Source organism: Typopeltis vanoorti, chromosome 16 (assembly GCF_054136105.1).
Source record: "Typopeltis vanoorti isolate ZY-2024b chromosome 16, IOZ_Tvanoo_1.0, whole genome shotgun sequence".
Lineage (NCBI taxonomy): Eukaryota > Metazoa > Arthropoda > Arachnida > Uropygi > Thelyphonidae > Typopeltis > Typopeltis vanoorti.
Window position 1 is genome coordinate 80,168,252 of NC_143564.1, and position 14,871 is coordinate 80,183,122.

The following is a 14,871-nucleotide window of genomic DNA, read 5'->3' on the forward strand; positions in this document are numbered from 1 at the left end:
CTCACATGTTGAGAGATACGTCTGCTGGTCTGATTGGATAGTATACTCTCTTCCCAACTAACTATGGGTTGAAGTCTGAACACATGCATGAATGTTTGTAAACAACTTCAAGTAGCAGAAGAATTTCACTTCTTGGTGTAAGACCACCATTCTGCTTGCAGAGACTTGAAACAGTTTGAAAAGTTTCATTTAGTCTCTAGAGCAGAGTGCAGAGCATTGAGATTATCTATTTAACAGCACTAATATTATTTGCCTTTTGTGTCAGATTCACATGAAAAAATGTAGAATGTGCCATTCCAAAAACAGAACACCCAAAACTGTCTTTTTATGAATGTTAGATGAATTACTGTACTATTTAAACTAACAATTTCTATCAGAGAGCCCAAATATAGAATGGTAAATGAAGACTAATATTTTAGTCTTCATTTACCATTCTATATTTTGTTTATTAATATTTCTTATAAAATTATATCTGTCACTTGTCACTGTGTGCAACCTATTAATATATTTCTACCCCCTCCTCCTGTTTTTTAAATATTTCTCTGTTAATGGAAAATGGAGATTTCGGGTTGACATTATTTTTGCATTTTCATAGGAATAATTCCAAATATCAAGCACTTTTTTATCATTAAAAAGAGGCCAATAATCCAAACAATAATGTTCAAAGTAAAGAAAAAACGAAAAATAAATGATGCTAATAGTAATAAAATGTGAAACGAACATTGAGAATAATATCTATGAATAATAATTTCTACACGTCTCAAACTGCCTTGATAATAAAATGCTACTGGCCAAAGTTTTAATGTTAGAAAAACAAAAAAACATGGCTTTTAAAACTATTTTTTTCTTTTTTATTTTAAAAGAAATTGCTATTTCAGATATCTTATTGTTGAATCTGCTGCATAGTTAATTTTTTTTTTTTTTTTTTCCAGAGGTTCTCTATATAACTGTTACAAAAAACACAATTCATTAATCAGATATTTTACATGATGGTGGTTTCATAAACTTTTTTTTAAATATCTAAAATTGAAAAATGAATGCATTTTATGATTACAACAGACAATATTATAAAATATGTACTGGTTTCGGTCAAATTTTCATTCACTGTTTATCTAGTAATATGGTCTCCTTGGATTATTCTGAAAAGAAAAATAACTTGTGATAAACCCATATTTATTAAAACACTTTTTTTCTATACTGAACAATGATGAAAAAACAACAATAACATTACTCTGAGTGCCACAAAAAAAGTTAATATCTCTACAACTTTATCTTTCCCAGCAAAGTAGATCCATGTAAACCTAATTAATGCTCAGATAGGATGGTTAATCTTATATACCAAACTTGTCATCTGAAAGTTTTGTGTATTTTTAGGCAGTTTGTCTGATTTCTGTGGGAAATACCCTATTAACTTCATATGAAACCAGCACCTCAATATATTTTACATGATGATATTTGTATTTTGAAGTTTATTTAATAATTTTGTATATTTCTTCTTATTTTAATGTATCTTGGTATTATTAAACTGTTTTTGTTTCTTGTATATTGAATTGGGTAAGGATTAAACAAGAATATAATTTATTGGCAAGCAAAACTTATTTTGTAACCAAGTGGAAAAACTTCCTACAACTATTTCTGATTGAGAATATTTTTTCAATAATATATTACCCATATATATATATATATATATATATATATATATATATATATATATTCTGTTATATGTTGGTAATATATGATATCTGCATTAATTCTATCTTGGTATCTTCCTGGGTCTGGCTCACATGGATGTGACCACGGAATTTCATCAATTTCATCCCCTTCCACTGAAAAGATCTTGTAAAAAGTTCTCATCATGCTAAGAGATTTACAGAGGTAGTGTTTTTCACTTTGTTACAAAGTAAATTATTCTTGAGAAGAATTTATATTCTTTTATGTTTAATCCTTTACTGAAGTGTAAGCAAACAAAGAATGCACACGAAGCAACCATCAACTGCCTTAGTATACAAGTAGTTTATTTGTAAAGATGTTTCATGTGTACTGTTCCTTACAATTATATTCCTTAAACTTGAGAAAGAATTAAATATGAATATAATTTACTGGCAAGCAAAACTTATTTTGTAACCAAGTGGAAAAACCTTTCTACAACTATCTCTGATCCAGAATATTTTTTCAATAATATATTACCCATATATATATATATATATATATATATATATATATATATATATATATATATATATATTCTGTTATATGTTGGTAATATATGACATCTGCATTAATTCTATCTTGTATCTTCCTGGGTCTGGCTCATATGGATGTGACCACAGAATTTCATCAAATATTTTATTATTATTATTATTATTTAATTTTTATTTTTCTGCAGGAAGTTATTATTAAGAGAGAGACCTCCAGGCAGTCAGGGACTCATCAAGAGAGGCCACATACTACACACACCAGCTGTCATACTTGTTCTTGAATTCATTCACACTGCTTACACACACACACACGCACGCACGCACGCACACGCACACACAGCATCCAATGGAAATTCATTCCAATCACACACACACACACCACTCTATGAGAGAAAAATCTAGATCACATGAACTTCTTGGTAGCATTCATTTTCAGCTTTCAAAGATGCCCTCAGATCCTTTCCCCATCCTCCACAGAGTGAAAATTCTATCTATTGGTATTCAGTACAACAGAAGTATGTAAGTGTCAATCATATCGCCCCTCTTTCTCTTGTTTGCTAGTGCCTGCAGTCTACAAATCCTCAATCTGTCTTCATAATCAGCATTCCACAATCCTGATATAATATAATTTTTAACACACTTTTTTGCACTCTTTTCACTGTATCAGAATCACAACGGAAACCAGGAGACTAGACCTGCACACAATAGTCCAAGTGACCAAAGCCCAGTAAAGAGGCAAAATAACATTCTTGTCTTTACATGTCAGTTCGTTTCAGCATTGCAATTATCTTTTGAGATATATTTGCGATCTTCACTACATGGTCTCCCAAACTTCAACTTGCTATCTACTAACACTCCAAGAACCCTAGCCTGATAAAGTTTCTTCTAGCATAAGTCGACCAATATAATACGACATTGGATATCTAATCATGGCCAAAGTTCATGACTTTACATTTACTGACATTGAAATGACATCCATTTTCCCATGCTCAGAATTCCAGCCTATTCAAATCATTCTGCAAGTGCTATTTCTGATTTCTTTGCATCATCAGCAAATAGCTGTAGGTCGCTTCTCAAATCCTTCCCAATATCATTAATGTACAGACTAAATAACAGTGGGCCAAGAACTAATCGTTGTGGCACATCACTGGTTATCTTAAATCTTGCAGACTCGTGACAATGTTTTGGGAAATTTTGGAGAAAAGAGCAAAGCTAATAATAATGGCAAATACCTGTTGGATTTCTACTCAAGACATGGACTGGTTATTACTAACACCATGTTCCAACATAAAAATGTGCACAAATTCACATGGAGAGAAGAGGCAAGAAATAAGAAGTCTCATTGACTATGTTATTGTTGATAGTGATGTTTTCTCCCTGGTGCAGGACACCAGAGTGTACAGAGGATTTGAAATTGGAAGCGATCACTATTTAGTCTTGAGCAGGATAAAATTGAATTTCATATTGAAAAGAATGACATGTAAGAAAGTTTTAAAGCGAATAAAAGTTGAGCAGCTCTCAGATGTGAACTGTAGACTAAAATACACAAAGATTATTGAAGAAAAAATGAAAGAGTTTGAGGACAAGAATCAAACCTTGGGGATTCAGTGGCAAGCCTTGAAGAAAACCATGATTGAATCAGCCAGAGAGGCATGTGGTGAGGTCGTCTGCAAGGATAGAAAAATCAGGACTCCATGGTGGACACAGGAAGTTAAAGAAGCAGTAAAGAAAAAGAAGAAATCATATCAAATGTTCCTGGCAAATAAGTCAGCTTTTTGCTCTTAGAGAATACAGCGGCAAATGTAAGAAAGCTAAACAGTGTGCAAAACTAGCTAAACAAAAGTCATGGGAAGACTTTTGCAAGAACATAGAAAACAAATATCAAGAAGGTGGTAAGATATTCTGGAGGCTGTTGAAGAAGCTTAGAAATGGAGGAAAGAGTGCTGTAAAAGGAGTTAGAGATGATAAAGGTGACATGAAAATGGGAGAAAAAGATATCCTTGAAGTATGGAGTAATTACTTCGAAAAATTGCTAAATGAAACAAGCAGTGATAGCACAGTGGCAAAAAACACTCAACAGGCATACAGTCAGGAATACATATCCATACTTGAAGTAGAAAAAGCGATCAAAGGGTTGAAATGTGTAAAGGCAGCAGGATTGGATGATATTCTACCAGAAATGCTGAAGTATGGTGGTATAAAAGTGATTCAGTGGCTGCACTGCATAGTTCAGAATGCCTGGACAGAGGGACGAATTCCAGATGATTGGAGTAGAGCTCTCATAGTACCCATATATAAAAAGGGAAATAAAACCGAATGTGAGAATTACAGAGGTATATCCCTACTGAATGTTCCAGGCTAGATTTATGCCAGTATGCTTGTGAAACGGTTGAGAAGAATTGTGGAAGAAAAACTTGGTGAAGAACAAGCTGGATTCAGGCCAAATAGAGGCTGTCAGGATCATATCTTCACTTAACGACAAGTAGTTGAGAAAGAATGGGAATATAACAAAGATCTGTATTTAAGTTTAGTCAATCTGGAAAAGGCATATGACAAGAGAGAAGCTATTCAATATGCTACAGTTATATGGTGTCAATGGGCATTATATCAAGCAATAGTTAGTCTTTATTTGAGTTGTAAGTCAGCAGTTAGAAATGAAGGAAGTACATGAAGATGGTTTAATGTTAAATCTGGTGTGAGACAAGGATGTACATTATCTCCTCTGTTATTCATTATCTACATGAATCACATTATGAAGGAAAATGGTATTAAACATGATATTAGAAATGGATATGTTAATGTCAGCTCTTTGCTTTATGCAGACAATGTTATACTTCTAAATAAATCTGCTACAAGTTTGCAAGATTCCCTGACTAAATTGAATAACTGTTGTAATAGATATGGTATGAAGGTCAGCAATAAAAAGACAAAGACAATGAAAATAGGTAGAATTGTTGAAAATGTCAACTGTGTTTTGAACGCAGAACCTGTGGAACAAGTAAAACATTTCAGCTACTTAGGCACGATTTTTAGTGAAGATGGTAAATTAAATATGGAAATTGATAACCGAATCAATAAAGCTGGTATGGTAGGAAGTCAATTGAATTGATTCAATTGACTCTCTTATTCATGTGGAATAAGAGAGAAATTAGTCGGAACACTAAATTAGCTGTATACAAGACAGTGTTCAAACCAGTTTTAACTTATGGATCTGAGAGCTGGGTCAGAAGTAAAACACTTGACCAAAGACTAGAGACCGCAGATATGAGAGTCCTGAGAAAGATTATAGGCGTGAACAGATGGCATCAATGGCAATATCATATTAAAAACGAGGATATTAGGAAAGAACTTGACATTGTCAACATCCAGGAATGCGTTAGCAGAGCTAATCACAGGTGGTATGATCACTTAAACAGAATGGGTGAGGAAAGATTAGCAAAACAAGTGTTCTCTGCCAGGTTGGCAGGAAAACGACCCATAAGAAGACCAAGATATAGGTGGATTGATACGGTAAAAATGCCTTAGACGACAGAAATATAAGATCTGATAATGTTGAAGTCTTGACAAGTAATAGACTGAATTGGAACAAACTTGTAGATAGGAAGTTAGTAATGATGTAAATTTTTCATGTAGTACTATCATTATCCTGTACACCCCCCTTGAGGGTACATGTCAGGAATTTGATGATGATATATTAGGATTTAATTTTCCTAAATACGTGAATTTTGTTCAATTTGAACAGTTATGAATATAAATACACTTAAATACTACACTTAATAAAAAATAAAATTTAATACAAAAATATTTTAGTTACTTTTAACCAGAAACTAGGTGAATAGAAAATCAATCACTGAAGAATATGTGAATATGAGCATGCTATAATTCTTTGATCAGGAAATATATATCCGATTACCTAACTTAGTATTTTGTTATTCCTCCTTTAGCCCAAATGATGGCTTTCGTCCTTCGTCGCCAGACTCAATAAGGTTTTGACATATGTGAGCCTTTTGGTGTCAATATTTCGCAGATAGTTCTTGATTTGTCTGGCACGGTGATAAGATGAATTATCATCTTGAAAAATGAAGTCAGTGGAATCCTAGAACCATTTTTCAAAATAGGAACCAAAAAATGCTTAAATTTCTTCGCAGATATTGAAATTGACTGTATGTAGCATGATACATAGTTTTCCAAAACCTTGTGATGTCATGCAACTCCATAAATGAGGGTGAAAATTTAGCCTTGGTATTAATGCACTCATCAAAGAACTTTTCACCAACTCTTCTCCATACAAAGATACCATTATCATCACCAGTTCCAAGGCAAATTTGAGATGTGTCACTAAAAATGACTTTTTCCAGACATCAAATTCCCAATTTACATGATTTTTACACCATTGGAAACGTGTTTCGTTTTACCTTTGCAAAAGCAAAATCCTTACCATTCAGCCAATTTCGTACTATGCAGTCACTTACATTTTCACTCTGTAGTTCAACCATGCAGCATTAAGCTATTTGGATGTTGAATTGCGCATGGTTTTCGCAAGATCATCCAATTTTCTGTGCTGTCTGCATGAGGTGGCATGTGGACATCCATTCTGAGGCATGCTTTTTACACTATTAGTTAAACAATGTTTTTTCCCAATATCGCATTCAGTACTTTGAGCATATTTTAGTAATCTAGCTACTTGTCTTTGAGATATCCCATCTTTCAGATATTCAATCATCCTGTTTTTTTTTAATTGCTTGAAAGTTCTTTCACAGGAGTGATCCTTTAACACCATAGATAGAATTCAGATTTCGCTCCTTATAAACATTTTCTTTATCCTTTACGTGTGCACAGACAATTAGATTTGCATATTGGGAAGTGATACACTTTTGACTCCTCAGCGATTGCTTGCTTTTTCTCAACTGTCAGCTTGATCGGATACTTTTTCCTAACACAGATAATTTATTTTCTTTAAATCTTTGAATTATACAAAAAATTTTCTTTTTATAGTTTAACGTGAGTTACCTCATTTCATGCATGCTAAAACATTTATATGTTAAACTTGTCAAGAAATATATCGTGTATATTGCAGTCGTCGTAGTGATAACAATATAGATCGGATACTTTTTTGCCAGGGGTTATATATTAAATACTACAATATCTTAATAAATATGTTATAAAACACTAAAAATACAAAAACTGACACTAATATACTATAAAACACTAATTTTCTAAGGGGAAAAAACACAATAAGAGAGATAAAAATAACCACTTTTACAAGGGCATTAAATTTCATGACAATTAATAATTCCAATGTTGTGTGATGGATAAGAGTTCCCTAACTATGAAAGAAAATAAAGTACTAGCATATGTGGATGATGTAGAATGCACTTTGAGGGATATTGATTCATTATACAGCTAATTTTCTTTTTACACAGCTTTTTTTTAATTTCAATTATATTATAATGGAAATACCCTTTTTAACAGGATATTTCCATTATAATTATAATCACCACAGTTGCAATTCCTTTATCTGCTTTGACTATCACAATGTTTTTATTATTATTATTATTATTATTATTAAACAAGACCTCATGGAGTCAAAGACTCATCTGGGAGGTCCTTTTATCACACACACACATCTCATCATACCGTGTCTTAAACACACTCAAACTCCTTGTAGACACCACACTCTCAGGCAAGGCATTCCAATCATTCACAACTCTGCACGAAAAAAACCTGCCTCTCACTCCCCTACTCACACCCTCTTTATACAGTTTCCAGGGATGACCTCTGGTTCTCCCCTGATCTCCCACTATTCTCTGTAGAACTTCTCCACCATTGATCTTATAACAACCCCTTACCAACTTGTAGGTATCTCTCATATCTCCCCTCTTCCTTCTCTCCACCAGACTCTGCAAATTATATCTTCTCAATCTTTCCTCATACTCAACATTCCAGAGGTCAGAAACTACCTTAGTCAGTCACTTTTGGACCCTTTCCAACATATCTTCATCCTTCTGAAAACCCGGTGACCAAATCTGGGCACAATAGTCCATGTGTGGCCTAATCAGAGCCTTATACAATGGAACAAGAATCTCCCTACTTCTACACGTCAGTGTCCTCCGCATCATTCCCAGAAGTCTTTGTGTTGTCTTCACAATTTTGGCGATGTGTCCCCTAAATTTTAGATCCTTATCCACTATCACCCCCAGATCTCTTATTTCCTCTACTTCCAACAATATATTCTCACCAAGCATAAATTCTGCATCCCATCTTTGTTTTCCAAATTTTAAAACCTTACATTTTGCAACATTGAACTCACATTCCCATTTGCTTGTCCAATTACTCAATTTATTCAATTTATTTTGTTCTGCAGTAATTCTCTGAGAGCACTTAATTACTTTATTCTGGTTTCTGGATATTTCTCAGTGGTGAAAAAATAAAACAAGGAGGTGGCACCATTGTCATCCTTTGAAGCAGCAGTGTCGTGCACTTGCTGTTTAGATAAGTCTTCATTTTTAGTAAATGTTCACAATATTGCTAATTGGTACTGGTGGAATTTTCTTTATTTTTGACACTGTGTAGTTAAGTATCCTTATATAATTGTAACTACTATTGCATGATATTGTATAAAAAGTATTCTACATTCATGTTTTAATCACAAAGCAACACTGCAACTTTGTCAGGAACATTCTTGATGTAAGATCTTGAAATCTTGCTTATGAGGTGCTACTCAAAAGTTTGGGGAATTTGACCATAAAAACTTATCCAAACTCCCAGTTTCCATCATCTCTTTCAAAGTAGTCCCTTTGGGCATGTATATAATAATCCCAGTAGTTTTTTCATGATTCCATACATCCCTGCAAGTCCTGAAGTGTGACTGTGTTGAGCACCTCCTGCAATTCTACCAGGATCTCATTAATCATTCAAAACAATGACCTTTCAGCCAAAATTTACCTTGGGGAAAAAGTTGCAGGTAGTGAGGTCAGGCGAATAAGGGTGATAGGAATAACTGTCATGTTTTTGGAAGCCAGGAACTATTGAACAATGAGTAATGTGTGGGCAGGCACATTGTCATGGTGAAGACCCCAGTTGTTCTTTGACTTGTCCGGATGTTTGTGGCAAATTCTCTCTTTCTTAGCTGCTTCAAAACCTCACAGTAAAACTACTTGGCTGTTTGACCTCAAATCCCTCATGGACAATGCATTTGATAAAAAAACAAAAAATCATTGACTCGACACTACTGGGAACTTGACGTGCTTTTTTTTTTTTTGGCTGCATTGAACTTGACAACTTCCGCTGTAAGGGTCATAACCATAAACCCACATTATAAGATGAGTTTCCTTCAGATAGAGTTGAACTGTTTGACTTTGTCATGCAATCAGGCTATTTCATCTGCAGAACCATATAAGTCCCCCCCCCCTGCCATCATCTACACTTGCTAATTTCTGCTTAGAGCATCTTGAAGAATCCCTATTCTCTTCAATACAACCCCTCCCCCAAACCTCTTTTGGGTTCGATATGTAGATGATGTGTTTGCCATTTGGTCAGACTCGAAAGAATCTCTACTTTCCTTTTTAACCAAAATCAACACGTTACACCCATGCATCAACTTTATGTTGGAAAAAGAACAGTGGAAATTAGCATTCCTGGAAAAAGAACAATGGAAATTAACATCTGCCTTTCCTGTGCTCCATTCTAGAACACTTGCTAATTTTATTCACCATAAACCTATCTGATGCTGAATGCAAAACCTTTTAGAAAAACATGAACTAACAGTTTTTAAGTAGACCTCACAGATTATTAATCAAAGAGACAATTGTATATCTTCAAACTAAATGTAAATGTAACATTCATGTAATTTCAACATTTCTGTATTGTTTGTTTGCTTTCTAAATTTAAGAAAAAACTATACTAATTGAAAAAGCATGAGAATGGATAAAAAAAATATAAAAAATCTGAATTTTTTTTAACCCAAAGTATGCCAATGGATTAAAAGGATATTACTAGATATAAATAGTTGCTATTTCATATGCAAGCTATCAAATAAAAATCATTGTGAATCTATGTTTGCTATCCTTTTAATCCATTGCCAAACTTTATACTCAGGTTAAAAAAAAAATTCAGATTTTATTTTTATTTTTTCCCATTCTCCTGCTTTACCAATTCACACAGATTTTTTCATAAATTTAGAAGGCAAACAAACAGTATAGAATAAAGAACAATTACTACTGAATTTATTATTATGTATAAATGTCTTCAAAAGTTTAGTAGCATCATACCAATGGGTTAGGCCTAAATCGATATGCCAGCATCATTCGTTTCCTATATGCTTCATACTCATCATCTCCTGCACTTACATCATCTGGCCTTCCTTGTCCAAAACCTGCATTTTCCACAGGTGGTGTAGCTCTTAAAAGGAAGTGGCAAGGTAGATGTTATTAGTACTTTCAAAAATTCCAAAATTTATAACAGAATTCAAATATATACATCAATATTTCTAAAAAAAATATATCAGTTTTATAGGAAGGAATTTGTTCTTTATTCACAGAAAAAAAATTGTGAAAAAAAAAAAAAAACATGAATATTAATCAACTTTACATGTCATTATGATACTGAAAGAATTATGAGAGATGATGTTAACAGCTCAGGTTTTTTGAGTATTTTTTAAGCACTTCTTCACTGCTTAGGGGAAAAAAGTGTTCTGCTGATTTTAATGAAAATAAAAGTACTAAAAGTACTAAAGACATAAAAGTACTATTCAATACAACCCCTCCGCCAAACCTTTCTTTTCGGTTCGACATTCAGATTATTAATCAGAGAGACAATTGCATATCTTCAAACTAAATGTAAATGTAACATTCATGTAATTTCAACATTTCTGTATTGTTTGTAGACTAAGAGCAGGAGGAGATCCATGGAAGATGGGAGGTATTTTATCATCTCAGAATGGATACTATAAGTTCTCCAACAAAGTCACAAGAGGGTGACAGTACCATTTTCAGTCTCTCCCTAATAAATCCTTGATTATACAGCACTGGCTCCCATTCGAAGTTCAGTTGTCATTTCTCTTATTTTTTGAATATCAAAATTCAGGTGGATGTTAAAGTTGATGCAGTTATTCTTGCAAAGCTTGCTCTTAGAGCAGGCATGGGCAACCTTTCCTAGTTTGGGGGCCAAATTATCATTCTGTCTCCGAGTCAAGGGTTGGACCAAATTATTAAATAAAATAAATAAAAACAAGTTGCTACTTCATATTTCATTTATTTATAATATAATGCTTTGGTATAAAGCTCTACATAAATTTTATAATATAATGAACGACATAACAATTTAATGTGAAGATTGGCCTTATTTCAACTACGAGACTATCAATATTGACGTTAATATTACTTAAGGATAATCGCATATAATTTTCGAGGTTTTCGTCCGTTATTCTTGTCCGAATTTTTGATTTATTGTATTTCATCCTCGAAAAAAGCTGTTCACACATATATGTGCTGCCGAAAAGACAAATGATTTTTCTTGAAAAGGCACGTAAATTTGTATATTTTTCTTCCACCAAATAAAATTTATAAAAATCCATCAAAGCAATGTTGTTAAATTGTGATTTTAGCAGTAAATCCGCCTGAAGCTGAATAAATTCCATCTGTAAGTTTTCTAGCACATTATTTACATCAGCATCCATCGGACGAGCAAATATAGCGAATGTGAAGTCTTTATTTTTGAAGTTGGCAAACCTTGTATCAAATTGCTCTATTAGTGCCTTCAGTTCATCTCCATAACAATTGCCAGCAAAGGTTGGTCGATTGGTAGAGCCTCTGCTACTAATGGCTCAGTTAAGTAAGTTTGAGCGTGGTTAGTAGTTGGAAGGGGTCCAATCATTCGATGCTGTTGGCACACTCTCCCTCGATGAGTCTTCAGACCCCTGGAGGTGTCAAATAATAATAATAATAATAAAGATATTTTTATGAGTTGCTAGAGTAGGAAAATGATAACAATTTTTAGCTCTTATCTGACTTTCCAACAATCTTAGTTTATTACAAAAAGCTTTGACATGTCCATGCAGTTCATGAACCAATTGTCCTTGTTTTTGCAATTTAAGATTCAGTTCGTTTAGGTATCTGGTGACATTTATAAGGAATGCTAAATCACACACCCACTCATCATCTTTTACTTGGTTAATTGTGTTTCCTTTTATGTCCATAAAATCTGCAATGCCTTGTCTCAGATCATAAAATTGTTTTAACATTTACCTTTACTCAACCACCTCACTTCACAATAATAAGACATAATCTTCATAATCCGAAAATAGGTCTGCCAAATACTCCTTAAATCAGCGGTGATTAAGTGCACGTGACTTAATAAAGTTAATACTGGCTCTTACAACTTCCATAACATTTGTGAATTTAATCGATTTTGCACACAGATTTTGTTGGTGGATAATGCAGTGAAAATCTGTTATATTTTCCGGATGGATCTATAGTTCAATTGCTCTTTCATGAACTATTCCAGTAAATCCCTTCTGTGCACCAACCATTGCAGGAGCTCCATCAGTGCATATGCCAGATAGTGAACTCCATTTAAGCCCAAATCTCTCGAAGACTGTATTGACTGTTTCAAATATATCTTCACCGGTAGTTGTTCCTTTTAATGGCCGAAGCACCAATAATTCTTCTGTGATGTTGAAATCTGCATCAACTCCTAGAATAAATATTGCTAGTTGTGCTGTATCAGAGGCATCGGTGCTGTCATCCAAAGCAATTGAAAATGCTACCAATCTAGCAATCTTCTCTTTTAAACTTTTTTTGATATCATAAGCCATAATTGCTATCTGCCAGACAACAATACGTCTCGACAAACGAATAATCTCGAAGTCTTTTTTCTTTTCAGGACATATTATACTTGCAACATCCAGCAGACATTCTTTGATAAATTCTCCTTCATCAAATGACTTAAAATGCTTAGCGATTTTCTCGCTTACCACACAAAGCTGGCTTTGACAATGCTGTGGTGCTGCGTTCTTTGCTTGTTGAACATTTGCTGCTGGGTATCCAAGTTCTTCAACTTCTGTATTTCATCTTTTCGTTGTCCATCAATTTTTGGGTGATCCGCATGTCTCAAAGTAAAGTGTCTCTTCAAGTTGTATTCTTTGTTGACGGATACGGATTCGTTTCACAGCAAACATACAGGCAAAACTTTATTCAGAATAAAATAATCATAATCCTCCGTCCAGTTGTCTTGAAATTGACGATTCTCTGCATATACTTTTTTTTTTTTTGCAATAACCCCTGACATTGTCCCAAATTTATAAGCAATATTCAGAACTGTCAAACAAAACTGTCTTCTACACCGCAGGCACCGAACAGAACAGAACATAACATCAATGCAGGCACTGAACAAAGCACAACACCAACGCAAGTACCGAACTGACACGTTGTAACACATTAACTCACGCTGCTAGTCAAAGTGAGAAAGAGACCTTGGTTGGAGAAAACATAGTATGTTTTGCACAAGTCATATGATGTCAGCTTAATGTAAGTTAGTAGAACACACCACGTTTTCTCCCACTATGAATCAGACAAACTTCGCTGAAATAGATTAAAGCCAGATCTGGCCTGTGGGCTGCTCATATGTGTCCTAGAGTGTCTGTAAATGCTCTGGGAGTGGCAATAACCTATTATATTCCAAGGTTGAAAAATAGTGTGTGTTTTATATCTACCCTCAGTTTTTATTCTATTCCACATTACTTCTGCATTGATTTATGACCTACATATGTTAAACTGGACTGACAATTACTTTGGACTTGATAACTAAAATGAATTGCTTTGGCCTAACCATGTATAAAACTTGACTGGGTCAAAGCTATAAGAAATGATGTAGTAGAATATTCCAAAATGTATGACCATGTTCTATCTTGATTTTTTTTTTTTTTTTTTGCCTAATTGGCACTCAAAGATCTACCATGGTTTTAGACAGTTTGAAAATTGAGATGATTTTTGAATTGCAGTTGTCACAGCCTGAACAATACAATTTGTTACGTACGTCACTGCATTGCTGCAAGGTGTTTTTCATTGTCTCAAGATTAAATATGCAGTATACAAAAAGATATTCCAGTCAGCTTGGTCAATTTTCCACCTAGGCATCTGGGATAGAGGACAAGATTTCTGTGAAGACATACTGGAAACCACAAGAACATGATTTCTTCCATGTATCTTCTGTTTGACACCTAACATAAACAGTGAAAGAATGGCAGGGAAGCAGATGTAAGATCTATTGTAAAATATGAGTGGGAAGGCAAATGAAAGAAGGTGCTATGTCCATTCTTAAAAAGAGAGAGGTTATTATTATCAGGTCCATTCAGGTGTCATGTAGTGGCAACACAATTGTTGAATATATGCTTGATAATAAGGAAAAGATTATTAAGGTATGTCTGAGTCAACTCAGAACCTAGTGGGGGAAAAAAATGCAACAGGCTGATAATATACTTTTAAGTGTTTAATTTTTGCAGATGACATAATAGGATAAAATCAATTTCCAAAAAAAATATCATGATGAAAATCAAACATAAATGGCTCAATATTACTAATTTTTTTCATTTGAAGTTAATTCGTATTTACCTCTATTATGCAGTTATTTGCTAAATTTTATTTCATAATCAGCAACTTTACCCAACATTCTGATT

At 33.8% G+C, this 14,871-nt stretch overlaps 1 protein-coding gene across 1 annotated transcript in view; it reads right to left on the reverse strand.

The window, feature by feature from the left end:
* Positions 1-826: 826 nt before the first annotated feature.
* The window catches only part of LOC150098155 (SURP and G-patch domain-containing protein 1-like), a 292,494-nt gene continuing 278,449 nt past the window's right edge, over positions 827-14,871 (reverse strand). Inside the window, exons 11-12 of the mRNA XM_090406236.1 lie at positions 10,469-10,598; positions 827-1,139 (exon numbers count right to left, since the gene is read on the reverse strand). Of these exons, the coding sequence (XP_090262362.1) occupies positions 1,113-1,139; positions 10,469-10,598 (157 nt within the window). The 3' untranslated portion in view covers positions 827-1,112. The remainder of the gene's footprint in view (positions 1,140-10,468; positions 10,599-14,871) is intronic.